The sequence below is a fragment of the Pinus tabuliformis genome, chromosome 9 (genome assembly GCF_031772625.1).
Source record: "Pinus tabuliformis cultivar Carrire ecotype Pingquan chromosome 9, CPIR1, whole genome shotgun sequence".
Lineage (NCBI taxonomy): Eukaryota > Viridiplantae > Streptophyta > Pinopsida > Pinales > Pinaceae > Pinus > Pinus tabuliformis.
The window spans coordinates 841,869,212-841,886,466 of NC_142307.1; the positions used below are offsets into that span (position 1 = coordinate 841,869,212).

General features: G+C 41.7%; 1 protein-coding gene across 1 annotated transcript in view; it reads right to left on the reverse strand.

Annotated features, from left to right (window-relative positions):
- SFR6 (sensitive to freezing 6) overlaps positions 1-17,255 on the reverse strand; it is a 325,720-nt gene that overhangs the window by 238,384 nt on the left and 70,081 nt on the right. The window contains 1 exon segment of the mRNA XM_089445794.1: positions 9,213-9,325. Coding sequence (XP_089301920.1) covers positions 9,213-9,325 — 113 coding nt within the window.

A 17,255-nucleotide genomic window follows, 5' to 3' on the forward strand; every position in this document is an offset into this window, starting at 1 on the left:
CATGCACCTCTAGAGAAGAGGTGGGGTGACATCGAATTGTAGTAAAGGGGACTACAGAAGATGAGGGGCAGGATCCTTGAGGTACCCAAACTCTTGGATCATATCTGGCGACGGGAGCCCCGAGTGACAGTAGTAGGATGACGGATGTCGGTAGAAGCAAGATGCAGATGGAGCGACAAGGCAGTGCTAGAGTGTAGAGGTTTGTAGCAACGTAGAGGAGGTTACAGCAGTGCGAGAGGCACAGAGGCATTTGCAGCAGCGCAGAGGCAGCAGAGGGAGCACAGGATAGCAGCAGAAGGTAGCTTCAGCATCAAGAGGCTTCCAGACTGACAAGGATGTCAGTATTTGGGTAGATCAGTTACTTACTTCTCAGTAACTGAGTTGCAGTGCAACAATTAGTAGTGGTAGTGCTATAGGCAACATGATGCAGAATTTGAGAGAGAGTTGCAGTGCAGATGCAGTGTTGGGAGGAAGGACTAGCAGCAACAGGGATGCAGAGCGAGCTGCAGTACAAATGTAGTAGTGGCACTAGCAGAGCCATGGGTAGCAGTACAGGAAACAGTAGTGCAGATGGTGTGAGGCAGCAGACCAAGCATCAGCACATGTACCGGTGTTGGATGATCAATGTGATGCTCAGTGGTGGAGCATTACCAGAGCACATTCCTCACTAAGAGGGAATGTTGATTTGTGGTAGCATCATATGTGCTCTAGCCATAAAAAAATTGGTGGAGAGGCTAAAGCACATGAGATCTCCAAGACCTAGAAATGGTTTGGGGAAATTCCACACGGTTAGAGAGATTAAAATGATTAATATTTTTAATGGGGTTCCTAAGTCTAAACTTAGGAAAATTAAAATATTAATGGGTATTAATATAAAACTGGGTGTGAATGTTCTAAATGACACAGATCAAGCCAAATCTAATCTTAGTCGTTGATTAGAGACTTAATCTCGGCCGTTGAAGACTCAACAGAAAAAGTATAAGGAGAGGCTTGAGGGTCAGTTGGAGATACACCAAGATTGATCAGTCAGTTCGATTTTCTGGAGCGGGGTTTGTTGAGAGAAATCAAACAAGTGATCTGAGTTGTAGCGAGCGGCAATGAGTACATAGCAGAGAGGCAGAGATAGTGCCAAAGGGCCAACGCAGACATTGAGGAGGCTACGCAGAGCCAACAGGAGCCACGCAAAGACAGCCAGAGACTGCGCAGAGGCCGAGGGGCTTGCAAGGTGACACAAAAGGCCAAAGAGCTAATGCGGAGAGGCAGAGGGCTAAAGCAGAGGGTTCCAAAGCTACACAAAGGCTAGCAGGGCTGACGCGGAGCCTTGGAGAAGCGTCGTAAGGATTTTCGTGGGGCAAACTAGTGCTGAGAATCTAAATATTTGCTTCCGAGAAGTGGTATTACTGTTGTGTAGAAATCTCTGTTGGGTGAGCCAGTTTGGAACCCTAGTTGTACTCAAGAAAGTTGCTTAATAATAAAACCCTCAGAACTACTGCACCGTTTTCCCGCATTGGGTTTTTCCAAGGACAATTGTCCAAAAATAACAGTGCCCCTTGTGTGTTTGTCTATTATTTCAGTTGATGATCTTTATATGAGTTGAGGCTGCATTTCTGTTTATTTTCAGTATTTATATGAATAAATAACTTGTTAAGGAATAAACAAGTAAGTGAAATAAACCAGATAATGCAGTAGGGAGTTCTAATGGGTAACACTTAGAAATTTCAACATCTGCGTGGGCTCTTGTTCTGCAAATAAATAGCAGTGTTACACGCCTCGGCCCACAAGAAGGAAGGTAAACTCTGATCATGGAACATCACTCGAGATGCACCCACAATGGTCTTGTTCTTCCTCTCTGGCACCCCATTCTGTTGGGGGTTACAAGGCACAATGAGCTCTATCTTGATACCAAGACTCCCACAAAACTCTCTCATCTTCGTGGAGGTATAATCGCCCTCATTTACCTCCTTATCTGGTTCTCCACAAGAGCCTTAAACTCTTGGAATCTCCAAAATACCTCATCCTTGGTCTTCAGGAAGAAAATCCAAGTCTTCCTAGAGTGGTCATCAATGAAGGTCCCATAATACTCATATCCACCCAATGAAACATGGGACATAGGACCACATACATCAGAAAGATTCAAATCAAGGATACCTGCGGCTCTATTGTCACTGCTCTAGAAAGGTGTCTTGGTGTACTTTCCCAAAGCACAACCCCTGCACACATCATGATGCTCTGTGTTGAAGTTAGGAAAACCTGTAACTATCTCCCTCAACATCTTGAAAGCTCCATGGTGCAAATGGGACATCCTCCCGTACCATAGCTCACATTACTCAATGTTACTGGTCTATGCTACCATAGCTCGAAGAGGCTGAAACATAAGTATGTATAGTCTCCCACTATGAGCTCTAATCACATGAGCAGACTCGATACTAGATCATATGGGATATATCAACACTTGTCCCTTTCGGAACAGTACCTCAAACCCCCTATCCTCCAAGCTAGAGACTAATATCAAACTCTTCTTCAACCTTGGAACATAAAGAACATTTGTCACCTTCAGAGGAGGTAATGACTCCCCTTGAAATGAAATTGTCCCCATCCCTGTTGCTTTAACTTTGGAGTTGTCTCCAAGCACAACCTCCAAGTCAATATCATCCTCTAAAAGGATTGTGATGTGTTGCTCTCTAACTTCGGTCATGTGGCAAGATGCTCCACTATCAATGAACCATGCATGGGAAGATGTGACATGAGTGGCTAAACTCACCACCAAAGCACACTCTGAATCAAATATAGATGCAAAATCATCCACATCAGATGAAGTTGCAACTCCTTGTTTCTTCTTACCCTTATTGTTGGGTCACTATATAGCATAGTGACCCATATTTCCACAAGCAAAGAATTTCACTTTGCTCATGTCCTTCTCCCTAGCCTTATGCTTCCCCTTCTCCTGCTTTGCTCCAGTAAAAGACCGCTTCTTGACCTTCTTACCTTTCTTTCCCTTTGTTGCAAGAGCAACATTCTCCTCTTCACCTCTCCCACCACTCTTGCTACTCCCTTTGCACTCCTCCTCATCTCCTCCTGTATGAAATCGTTCCCACATCCTCCTCCAACCAGGAAAGTACTCTTTGGCCAATAAGCCATGGATAAAACCATCCCACTTCTCAATGAACCCGTCCAAAGCAATCCTAACCAACTGATCCTCTAAAACAACCTCTCCAATGGCAACTAACTCATTCCTTCACCTGTGAGACTCTCGTGAGGAACGAGGTCACACTGTTTTAGGGATGAGATATGCCTATTAGATGTGGGAGTCCTTGGTCATTTTCGAGTTGCATAGCTTTGGTCTCAACACCATCTTCCTGTTCTCATTAAAACTCTGGTGTAAAGAGACCAAGGACTCCCACATATAATAGGCATATCTCATCCCTAAAACATGAGGGCGTAAATGGTCCTTGATGGCATCTAGAAGGATCCTCTTTGTCTTCACATTATTCTTGTTGAACTCCACCAACTGAGCTAGATCAGTGGGTGCTTGTACAGCTGCTTCAACAACATCCCACACTTCAACTTCCTCTAGTAAAAGCATAATTCTCTCCTTCCATGGGCCAAAATTTTCAGCCCCTGCCAATCTGTCCTCTACTCTCAACCCAGTAGCCATGACCCCACAACCAACAATTTGGAGCAAATCTGGGAGCTAGAACCTTCCTCCCTCTGAACTGCTAAAGTCTTTGGGTTTCTGACAAAGTTTCAAAGGTTTTGGCTCACTGCTTGCAGAATTTAATGCTTATTGTCCTCTTTATCAGCTGAGTCAAATTTTAGATCTAAGCCTTAACTTTCCCTGATACCATGTAGAAATTTAATGCCTTGCGCCCTTAACCCAGATTACAATTTTGCATGTGTTTGTTTAGGCCCAACCCACATGTTTTGTCATACTGATATAAATTTCAAAATGCATTTATTGCAAACATGAAGAGTGTTTCTACTTTTTTTGCTTTCCTAAGAGCTAATAATTAACACAAAATTCAATGCAAGCATTCACACATATGAGACACTTGTTTTTGGTCAAGCTGACCCCAAGAAAACCCCACAGCCTCTTGGGGAAAGCAGGTCTTCAAAGGAGGAATTTATTGCTTGAGAAATATAAATAAGTACATAAAAACACAGTACTCATCTCCCTTTCTGTTGTAGCATTAAATGTACAAATTCTGGAAATTTGTGCCCATTGATCAAATCAGATTTTCACAGATTTTTGTGCCCAGAATTTCTGCATTTTTCCACTGCTCAGCTCCTCAATTTCAGTGCCCAGAATCTAACTCAATTTCTGTGTTGAAATGTTGACTGTGTTGCCTCGAAATTCGTGCCAAAATGCAACAGAACAACTCCTCAAAAATCAGGCCTCCTATAGTTGTCTCGAAATTCATGCCTCAAATTTCAAGCGTGAACAGCGTTGTTTCCTCCCTCGAATTTCATGCCTCCTGCCTTGAAATTCATGTTGAGTATTTGTTGTTCCCTCGATTTGCATGGTGTTGTTCGCTTGAAATTTGTGCTCCCTCTTCCTCCTAGAAAGTCGAGCTGCTGCTTGCACAGTCTCCTTGGGATTCGAGCTACTTTCTCTTGGCTGCAAATTCTCCTCCTCTTTGAAGTTTTCTCCTTAGCTCTCTTCTCCTCATGCTCTCTCTCAAGTATGAAGTGAAACATGAGTTTCCCTTTTCCTCTTTTTGTCTCCTTGGAAAAGATTGAATCCCTAAACCTAGGATCCAATCGCTGCAATTTCATCATCAAATCTCAAAATGTGTGGTTGAGATCAATTCTCCCAAATGACCCCCCTCATACATTGGCCCCCCTCATACACTTAAAAGTCTCTTAGTACCTTTTCAAGTTGTGTACATTTTCTAATTTTTCTCCCAAAGTGATTTTTCACCTCACTTTAATATTAGAAAAATACACTTAATACTTTTCACACAAAATCACTTTATAAAGTACAAGTGACTTTAATATTAGAAAAAGTAAATGGTACAACATTTCTAAGTTACCTTTTCCACCCATGACATTAATATAGCTCACAAATGTCATTGAGACAAAAGTCATTAATGTGCTCACTAGGCTAAAAGGGATAAAAGCCTAGTAACACCTCTCCTTGGTACTATTTTTAACAGACTTCAATCCTCAACCACGAATCTAGGCTCCAACCAGGTCTCTCACAAGGCTCCAACCTTGTATGAGGACTCAAATCCTCTAGGGCTCCAACCCTCTTAATTTACTTCTTCAAGGTAGGTTCAATGTTGCTTCAATTCTTTCAAAAGTTCCTTCAACAAGGCTTGAAAGATTTCTTCAACAATGTTTCAAGGATGCATCCAATACCACTCCAAAAATGCTTCATACACTGCTCCAACAATGCTTCACATATTGCTCCAAGATCTACCTCAACAAATGCTTCTAGAGCTGCTACAAATGGCCTCCAAGATACTTCAAAGTCTGGTTTCAATCAAAGTAACTTCAGAAAGGTAGAAGGCTCTTCATGTCTACTCAAGGAATACTTCAAAATGTCTTCAGTAATGCTTCAACAATGCTCCAAAGATGCCTTTACTAGTGCTTCCAAAACACACTTCAATAGTGCTCCAAGTTGGTTCCAAGGTTGACTCCAATAATGCTTTCAAGGTTACCTCCAATAGTGCTCTAGGTGTGTAGACAAAGATGCCTGCTCTATATCAGCTCAACAAGTCTTCAATGAGGCTGCTCAGATCTCCACACAAGTTTGATTTAACATAATCTTCATGTCAACACAAAATCTCTTCAATGAAACTGCTCCAATGATAAATTCAAAGTCTTCAACTCTGTTTAAGCTTTAAAGCATACAATAAAGGTTGCCCCAAAAACTGAGTGCAAGTGTGGCTTCAAGATCTCCATAATAGATCCTTTATAGTCTGCTCCAACGGGACTTCAAAAATGTCTTCAACAGTGGTCTACAACTTCAAGGATGGTCTTCAAGGATGTGATAGCAAGTCTGCAAAAATGATGTCCACTTAAAGACCTAATAGTTCTGCTCAACAAGGCTCATCAACAAGTCCAGAACTCTACTTCTTCACAAGCCAAGGTCTGCTCCTAATAAACCTGAGGTCTGCTTCTTTGAAGGTCTAGATTTGCTACATAAATCTGAGGCTGGGCCGAGCTCTGTTCAGGGCAGAATGTCACTGGACTGAGTCAAGAAAAGGGCACCAAAAAACTGAGGTCCGTCTAGCCTCAGGGCCGAGCCTCAGAGGGCCGAAAAAATGAGGTTCATTCTAGCCTCAGCCCCAAGCCACAGAGAGCCAAAAACAGACAGGGAGGAGGACCGAAATAATTTCTAAACCAAAGGTCAATTTTTTGCTCCAACAGCGGTTTAAAACCAGCTAGAAGAGGGCTGAGATCAACAACAATAATAGGCAAATGATCCCCATGCAAAAGAACAAAATTTTGGTCAAAAAAACCACAAAAACTAGCCAAGAAATTTGACTTATGGTCTTAGTCTTACTCCTTGGTCCATGAGATGTGAACCTTCTCTTTCACCTCCTCAGATCTGTGTTTGTTGTTCTCTACTTGATCGATGATGGATACTTGCTTGAGGACAAATTAGTCCTTATATATACAAGTTCGCTCATGTTGAAAAGACATGTCCATTGGAATGGGTGGCTGGGAGGGATCGGGCGCAGAGGGGAGGGCAACCTGACTTCATGTAGGCCTACATGACGAAAACTGAAAAATTTGGTCCTCTAACTTAAAAAATTCAAAATCTCCTCAACAAATAGGAGTTAGAGAGTGAGTAAATACTTGTTGGAAAGGGCTTGAAGTCCTCTACAAGCCTGTGCAACAATCTTCTTGAAATGGTGTCTCCTTTGACATCAATAACAAATATTATTCCAACAATTTGCTGGTGAAGCGAGATGTTTTGTGATTGAATTGGGTCCCTTTAAGATCATTTCGTGGACCCTTGAAGAAGAGCAAACCATTTGTTGTGGCAGTTGTGGGATGAATCCTGTAATAGGGTTCTGCGGCCAGCAATTACAGAGCAGAAGGACGGACCCTGTAGCAGAATAAGGAAGCGATTCTAAGGATTGATTCAGAGAACTACTCCAGACTTGAGGCAAACTCAGTAATTCGTTGAACAGTCCAGGTTTTGTTTAGGGTTTAGCAGATACTAGTTAAATCTTTGGTTAGGATTTTGTCAAATTGTTGCAGATTGTTGAATGTGGATCATATTACCCTATCGTTGTATGGATCTGTGAACAATAGATTCTATTGTTGAGGTTTACTGCTATAAAATTCATTACTCTATTCAGTTTGAAGAAATTGGCATTGTTTATTGAAGAGAATGTTACTTGTATGGAGTTAACTATTGAAATGAGAATTTTGTTGAAACCCTAGTGCAAAAAAATTGCCCTTGACTGTTACATGGTGTGAGCTAATGCAATTGCAGAAAACTCAAAGAAAGGCAATAGAGGAAAAGTGGAATATGATGGTTGTTAGGGTTTATGGTTTAGCAAAAAACATTCCCATGCCCAAAGAGGGACCTCTACACAACTCTCCTTCAACCTACACAATGACTCAATTTGGGGATTGACATGTCAAAGAAGAGAAATTCCAAAGATATCGCTGCAACTTCAAGTCTTATAGCTCATCCTGGAATAGGGAGCAATGAGAGCAATTCAGTTGATGACCTCCAAGTGCAACAGGGAATTCTCCACAGACAAGCATTTTATATTTTCAATCACTTTTAAACATATTTCAATTTTTTGTTCATTTTAGGCCAATATGTATAGAAATATACACGCCATATTACTTGGAGGTCTCCTATACCACCCACCTCAAGGAATTACTTCGCCCCCCTCCATATCCCACTTCAAGTTATTAAACATAACGACAGCCAAATATGAGATACTTCTCACTGCCCTCGTGGAGGTAGCCCTAGACTCCTACCCCCAAAATACAAGCCTATAACTTAGAGGTCTCCTATACCACCCATCTCAAGGAATCACTTTGCCCCCCTCCATTTCCCACTTCAAGCTATTAAACATAACCACAGCCAAATATGAGATACTTCTCACTGCTCTCGTGGAGGTAGCCCTAGACTCCTACCCCCAAAATACTCATCAGCACAGCCATAAACCCTCACTGGATCATGTCCCATGAACTGCTAGCTCGACAACAAATGCAAATCCCTTCATAAACAACTTCATCTCACCTTTAAGCATGGCCCATCTTCTTCCCCCCAGCTTCGCAAAACTTTTTTTCAACTCTTGTTCCATTGCCAAACCTTACCATCTCACTCACTCATTCCTTTTTAGCAGGCCATTACTATTTTGTATCCTACCATAGACTATTGAGTATTTTGTATTATATCACGGTCTCTTTTATACGTGTCGCAACAGCACTACCACTAGTTTCTCTCTCTCTATATGTTATTTTTAGCATTTTTTAGGAGATGCACTTGCACTTCCACATTGTATCACATTGTAATCATACTGATTGTATTCTTCAATCCCATTGACCTACTTTTGTGGTCATCAATTGGACGTTAATAAATTTACTTACTCCCATCAATTTTATACTCTTACTTATATAACCTAATGTAATATAGTGTACAACATATGTATATTTGTACTTGAATGCTTGATCTCTATGGTCTTTTTCTTGTATGTGAGTATTTGCAATGTTATCGTTGTGTTCTTATTGCTGGCTGAAAATTTAAGGAAAGAGACACAACACTTGATAGGTCACGCTAATGCTTTACAACTATAGTCAGAAATGACCAAGGATGAGCAAAGGCGGTCTTGGACAAAATGAAAATATATGCAAGAATTAAGCAAGCCTGCCCAGATATAAATTCTACTTCAAAAATATAATTTTCAAGCATGCTAAAAAGTCGTGTTTAAGTATGCCGATTTTTGGAACAATCATTTCATGGTTAAAGGAAAACAGTAGGAAACAATGAGATTATTAAAAATGTATTCAAGAATGATAAATAGCTATGCAAATGTATTTCAGATTGCAATCTTGAAATTCTATTGCAATATGGTGGATCTAACTCTGCACATTCAATATCCCAAGTAATTCAGCATTAGCAAAACTTCAGCTCATCAATCAAACATACCAGGATTTAAGTGAGTGGAAACATCTATCCCTTTCATTCACATGACACAAGAGAGAAAATTCCATGGTAAAGGACACGGCTTGCTTACTTGAGTAGGCTGACTCCAGATATTTACCCTCCCATTAAAATTGGCAATTAACAAGGCACGCGGACACGATATTGGAGACCACTCAATAAACTGCACGAAATCACAAGGAGAATCTGCCATGCAAACAGTGAATTCAGATAAATGGAAGCATCATATCAGATCAGTTACTATATGTGATTTGTAAAACAAAACCAGCCATTTTTTAATTTGTCAAAAAGCTTGAATCAAAAGGAAAAGTGAAAAGATAAGATATCCATCAAAAGCAGTAGAGAATATTAATAAAAACCAGCATATGATATAGTGCATTAATGAGTGCATAATGAATAACTTTTCTCGTTGCACTACCAAGGTAAATTATGTTAACAAATATGTTATTTACAATGCAGTTTGAACTGTCAATATGGGGACTAAATACAAGTATGTGTAGTGGCAAGGCATCCCACTTAGAGTTTAAAACATTAACAACTACATAACGAGCTCACTATATATAGAGCCCCATTCACTAGAAAAGCCAAATTCAAAAATGCACTTAACATATTCTGAAAATGCACTAATCATAACATTTCAAATAATTCACCAGATTCGGTAGATAATGCAAACCTAGTGTACATGAAAGCATTACGAAAACATGCAATCATCGACGAGGCAAGTAAACAGTCAATGCAACATAAAATATTAAAAACACTATATTCTGCAGGTAACTCAACCATACCACATAATAACAAGGCCTGTGCAATCTCAAGTTTCAACAACCCTAAACAGTTGGAAAAAATGTGAAATACTTGATAATCAAAACATACCATAAATTTTAACCTAGCATTGGACTGGAGTCTCATACTACATAAAAAACCAACCGTTTCATGACTTTATGAACACAAGACTACAGAGTCCCATATCATAACCAATGTTCTGCACAAACAAGCTACGAGTTACAACACAAGTTGCATCAATGCCCTCAAAACTTGCAAAGAACTGTCCCTAAAGCAATGAACCTTTGATCTTTAAGATGGCCACGTTTTAAAAATATATAAGCCCCCAAAAAACATTGCAGACCAATCAGAAGAGTCATATAGAAAGCTACATGACCATCTGAGGCTATATAGCAGTGTTTGTGATGGCAAATTCTTTGATACATGATATTGCCTATTGATGCCCATTGATCATAATGCTCATAGTGATGAAAGTTTGATATATGATGATATGATGAGATGGAGGACCCAAGTGGATTAAATACATATATACAGATATAATAGAAGCAGTGGACCCAAGGAAGAAAGATATCGGAAGCCATCGGAAGAGAAAGCCAAAGAGTAAGAGGAAGAGGTCATTGGAAGCCATCGAGAAGCAAAGAGGAACACATTGGCAGAGGAGCATAAACAAAATTTCACAACGCATCGGAGTTAACATATCAGCAGCATATTTGTTAAAATTGGCAACTAGGGCCAAACTCCATGTGGGTCATCTTATTAATGGACGCTGATATTTTTCTTGGACCCCTCTCATCGAGAGGTGTAGGATTGATCTAAAGATCATCTAATTCCGATAAGTATCCATGTAGATATGAATTTATTTGTGTTATGGGATAATTCGTCAAGGTCGGCCAGAAACCAAATAAACCCACTTGTGCTCAATGTTTTAGTATAAATACAGGTGGCCTTCAAGTCATTTTCAACACACTTGGGATCTCTTCCTCTCTACTTGCCTTTGGCTTTTAGTAGGAGGAGAGATCCTAAGGGATAACGCTACCCTAATCTAGAGGGCAGAAGCTGGAACTGCCAGGAATCGTCGGAACTGCCGGAACAACCGGAATTGCCAGAACTGCCGGAATAGCCGGAATTGCTGGAACTGTCGAGAACTATGGGAACTGTCGAGAACTATGGGAACTGTCGAGAACTGTCGGAACAGACGGAACTGCAGGGAACAGCCGGAATAGCCGGAACTGCCGGGAACTGTCAAGAACTGTCGGGAACTGTCGGAACTGCCGGAATTGCTGGAATTGCGGGAACTGCCAGAACAGACGGAATAGACGAAGCTGTCGAAACAGCCGAAACTGCCAGAACTACAAGGAACAGCCAGAACTGTCGGGAACTGCCAGAGCATCTGTCTCCGAAGGAGAGCAGCATGCAAGGGACAACTAACTAACATTGGGACAGTTGTATGGTACTTAGCAGCAAATATACCAAGCATGCAATGTTACAGCTAGCATGCAAGGGATAGCTAGCATGCAACAACAAGCATGCTAACGACAAAAAGCATGCTAAGGACAACAAGCATGTTAGGGACAACAAACAAGCAAGGTGCAGCCAGAGCATAGGTCAGTACAGCAACATGGTGTAGCAATGGCACATAATACAGTACAGTGATGGGTACAGACATGATTAATGAAGCGTGATGAGATGCAACATAGTGATGATGGGTGCAGCATGGTGCAGCGCGGTGAGGTGCAGCATGATGACAAAATGCAGCACAACAATAAGTGAAGGAGTCACCTTGGAGAATCAGTTGAAGCAGCATGTATTCAATTGATCTCATGTATCATCTTCTTAGAGATTATCTCTGCTCTTATCTAGATAAGTCAAAGTGTTGACTTCTGTTGTAAACGTACTATCTCTCTCTCTCTGCTGAACTATTGAAGAACATATAAGAAGAATTGATCAACGGTTTCCCCACATTAGGGTTTGTCCCTGGCTAGCGCCACATCTTGTGTCCTCTTGTCTTGGCTTGTCTTTTGTGATTTATGTTTATGTTCTATCTGCAGTTTACTTTAATGTTGATGTGATTGCTAATCTGGAAAACATATTGAGCTAATTGTGAAAATTAAAATAAATTGCTCTAAGCATAGAACATACCTAAAATTAACATGGTATCAGAGCTGAGGTGAAGACAATGCCCAAGCAAGAGTGAAAGAGCAATCACCGAAGACAGCTGGGAAAGGACAAAAGGATCAATGGATTCCTCATCCCTCTTCAAATTCATCGAGGGTGAAGTCGAAGCAGAGAATATTATCAAAATGGCGTAGCGGAAGTTTCTGATGGCCTACCTAAAGATCACTTCATTGGGAAGTCCGGATCTAAGGGTGGAAGGAAAGGCAGATGCCTTGGTTGCAATAAGTTCGGCCATTATGCGAAGGAGTGTCCGAATGGCAGAGACACATCTCTTGATAACAATCATTCCAGGGACATCTTCAATGATCAAAGGAATGACAGGTAACGCAGGTCATCAAGGAAATGGCCAACTCTTCAAAAAAAAAAAGCAAGGAACCCCAGGTATGAAGAATCAAATGTTGTTTTTGATAAGATAAAGAAGCATTATCTTGTATTGGCCCTCTCCTTCAAATTCTTTGGGAATTTGGCTTATTGATTGTAGTGCTTCAAGGCACTTCATCGGATACTAGGGTGCACTCTCTAATTTGGTAGAGATGGAAACAATCGTGGGATTATACTTGGAGCCGATGCCACCTATCCCAGAAAGGTTGTAGGGAATGTTACCCCTCAATTGAATGAGGGTAACTCGATTCGTTTATAGAATCTCTTTTATGTACCTGATCGCAAGAAGAACCTGGTGTCCATTTTGGCAATGGAAGTCAAAGGTTACAAGGTGGCACTCATCGATGGAAAGGTACGTGTTTGAAAATAGAATTTTCAAAGATGTTTTTGAGTTCAGGGTTGTATCAATTTGCAGGAAGTCCACTGGGGACCATGTCCATTGACACAGCACCGGAGGATTGTGATTCAGATGGTGACAGGCATGCCTGAATTCAAAAAGGGCATGAAAGTACATGTCCGAGATGTACTAAAGGAAAATCTTACAAGGGGACCATTCTCCTCATGTAGCAGGTCCACAGGTTTGGAACAACCCGAGAGGTTTGAGATTCATGATCAAGAATCTCACGTATGCAGGTGGAAGAAAGCCCTCTATGGCTTGAAGCAAAATTCCCCCGGCGTAGTATGAGAGGATTGATAGCTATCAGATGAAGCTGAGATTCACTAAGAGTGAACCCGATCCAAACCATTGTTTGAAGGTTGTGGATGGTAGACCTCTCATACCAGCACCTTCTAAGGACGACCTATTTCAAATAGGTGCAGACCCTCTCACTTGCAAAAGTAAGAGGGAGTTGGATTCCAGATGTGGAATGGTAAACCGCAAGCTCGTGACTACCTCGAGGATTTAAAATTTCAGAAGTTATATGGTGATGATGCCGAACCAGATTTGGGAAATGCCTCTGAGTTCCATAAACTCATTTGCATTGATGTTCTTGGTGAACTTCCATCCAGACATATGTTTTGCAGTTAACATGGTGATCTCATATTTGGTTGAGCCTCACTGGATTGGTGCTAAGAATCTTCTGAGATATCTTCGGGGCACAATCTCTCATGGATTGAGATACACTGTCGGAAATATGAAGTTGTATGATTATTCGAATGCTGACTGGGCAGGGAATGTGGAGGATCACTAGAGCACTTCTCAGCGCTGGTTTTCTTTGGGTTCTGCTTCGATATCATGGATGAGCAGGAACCAGAAGTTGGTTGCTATAAGCACCGCCGAGACCGAATACATAGCTACGAGTATGATCTCGTATGAAGCTACCTAGTTGTGGAAGCTCTTCAGTGAGCTGTTTATACACATGATGAATACCACTATGATTCTTTGTGAAAGCCAGAGGGGGGACTCGATTATTGAGGAATCCCGTATTCGATGATTGCTCCAACAAATAGACATTAGATACTGCCTTATCTGGGATATGGTAAGTCGATGAGTGAGGAGGCTCCATCGCATTGAGACTGATGTAGAGGTCGTAGACATTTTGTCAAAGCCTCAGGAAAGGTCAAATCTATGACTTTCCCGAACGACTTGGAGTTGTTGAGGGACCTTCTTATAAGGGTCCTGCATGTTGCATGCATTGAGCTCTGGGAGCTCTGGGGGGTTTGGGGTACTTACTGGAGCAACATACGACCACAGGGAGACTCACCCTCCCCTAATGGTGTGCTATGTACAGGATGATAGGTTCAACCTTCCCCATTGATACCCCGTGGCGACTGTGGAACAGGATGATTAGTTCTCCTGTGGGCCGGGATGATTAGTTCTCCCGTGGAAACTGTGGAACAGGATGATTAGTTCTCCTGTGGGCCAGGATGATTAGTTCTCCCGTGGCAACTGTGAAACATGGTGATTAGTTCTCTTGTGGGCCAGGATGATTAGTTCTCCCGTGGTGACTATGGGGCAAGATGATTCATTCTCTTGTGGACGGGATGATTAGTTCTCATGTCGAGGCATCCTACCCATGCAATCTGGGACTCATGAGAAGTACCTCTCATCTGATCAATGAGCAGGGAAATGGGGTTAGGGACCATAGTAGTACTATTGATGGACGCATCGTTGTATCTACTATACTCCCTATGCTAGGATGACCTCCATTGATCTAGGATCAATGAAACTGATCTGGGATCAGTATGAGTGGTTTGAGACACTCTCTTGTGATATTGATCTAAGATCAATAAAACTGACTTCGGGTCAGTAAGAGTGATGTGACACACTCTCTTCAAATGAAACTGACTTCGGGTCAGTAGAGAATGGTATGAGACATTCTCGATCAATTCTTCTTCTTCATGGTTCAGCAGAGCAGAGCAGTGTAGGGCACTAATGGCAGAGACAATATAGTCAGACATATGGATCAGCGGATGGAGTTCTCCCTAATTGAGAGGGAGTGTTAAAATTGGCAACTAGGGCCAAACTCCATGTGGGTCATCTTATTAATGGAAGCTGATATTTTTCTTAGATCCCTCTCATCGAGAGGTGTAGGATTGATCTAAAGATCATCTAATTTCGATAAGTATTCATGGAGATATGAATTTATTTGTGTTATGGGACAATTCATCAAGGTCGGCCAGCAACCAAATAAACCCCACTTGTGCTCAATGTTCTAGTATAAATAGAGGTGGCCTTCACGTCATTTTCAACACACTTAGGATCTTTTCCTTTCTACTTGTCTTTGGGTTTTAGTAGGAGGAGAGATCCTAAGGGATAACGCTGCCCTAATCTAGAGGGCAAAAACTGGAACTGCCAGGAACAGCCGGAATTGTCGGAACAGCCGGAATTGTCGGAACTGTCGAGAACTGCCAAGAACTGCTAGAACAGACGGAACATCCAGAATTGCTGAAACTGTTAGGAACTGCGAGAACTGTCGAGAACTGCCAGAACAGAAGAAACTGTCGAGAATAGCCGGAACTGCCCAGAACAGCTAGAACTGCCGGAACTGCTGGAAATTGTCGGGAATTGTCGGAACTGCCGAGAACTGTCGAGAACTGCCGGAACTATCGAGAACTACTAGGAACAGCTGAAACTGCCAGAACAACCGGAATTTCCAGAATTGCGGGAAATGCCAAGAATTGTTGGAACAGACGGAACTGCCGTAACAGACGAAATTGTCGAAACTGCCGGAACTGCCAGTACTCCTGGGAACAACCGAAACTGCCGGGAACTGTCAGAGCATTTGTCTCCGAAGGACAGCAGCGTGCAAGGGACAGCTAACTAACATTGGGACAATTGTATGGTACTTAGCAGCGAATACACCAAGCATGCAATGTTACAGCTAGCATGCAACAAGCATGCTAAGGACAACAAGCATGCTAGGGACAACAAGCAAGCAAGGTGCAGCCATAGCATAGGTCAGTACCGCAACATGGTGTAGCAATGGCACATAATGCAGTACAGTGATGGGTACAGTCATGATTAATGAAGCGCGATGAGATGCAGCATAGTGATGATGGGTGCAGCATGGTGCAACACGGTGAGGTGCAACATGATGACGAAATGCAGCACAACGATAGGTGAAGGAGTCACCTTGGAGAATCAGTTGAAGCAGCATGTCTTCAACTGATTTCATGTATCATCTTCTTAGAGATGATCTCTACTCTTATCTAGATAAGTCAAAGTGTTGACTTCTGTTGTAAACGTACTATCTCTCTCTCTCTACTGAACTATTGAAGAACATATAAGAGGGATTGATCAGGGGTTTCCCGACATTGGGGTTTGTCCCTGGCTAGCGCCACATCTTGTGTCCTCTTGTCTTCTGCGATTTATGTTTATGTTCTATCTGCAGTTTACTTTAATGCTGATGTGATTGCTAATCTGGAAAAGATATTGAGCTAACTGTGAAAATTGAAATAAATTGCTCTAAGCATAGAACATACCTAAAATTGACAATATTATATCAGCAACTTTATTACGTGTCACATTGAAATCTGTGATTGTGATTTGAGTTTGGACCCGACTGTTCCAATAGAACAAGCTCTAATGTAATACCGCGTCTGCCACTATCGAAAGTTACATATCGCTAGCCTTAAAAAGGGTCACGCTAAAACCGTCGATTGCAATATGTACTGCAAACCCAATGGTTCCATTACAATACGCCTTAATATAATATCGTGTCTGTCGTATGAACTTTCATATCAAGTCTTAATGGGATGTCACAGGTAAAACCTCCGATTGCGATATTATTGCGGCCCCGCTGGACCATTACAATACTCCTTAATAAAACATAGTGTCCGGTCATCGGAAGGTATCGCAAAGACTTAGAGGTATGTCACACCAAACGTTGCAATTGCGATATCACTGCAGACCCAAAACAGGTTATGGTAACAGCCCTATACAATATCGCATCCGTCGCATAATCGCAAACCATAGAGGGATGCTTCATTCAAATCCGCAGATTGCAATATATATTCAGACCCGACCGCTTCATTAGTATACACCGTTATGTTATATCGTGTCTGCCTTGTCGAGGGTCATATCACAAAGCTTAAGGGTTGACACAGCCAAACTGTCGATTGCGATAATATTATGGACCCAGTTGGCTTATCAAAAACAGTTTATTAAATATCGCATCCGCTCCATCTGCAATAGGGGTATCGGGATGTTATATCGTGAAGCCATAAGGTGTCAATTGTGGGCTTTTCACGAGTTGAGATTGCGAGAGTTGAAAAAAATTGTGATTGGGATTAATAACGTGGCATGTGGGCCTTGGTTGAATATTAAAAAGGGCCT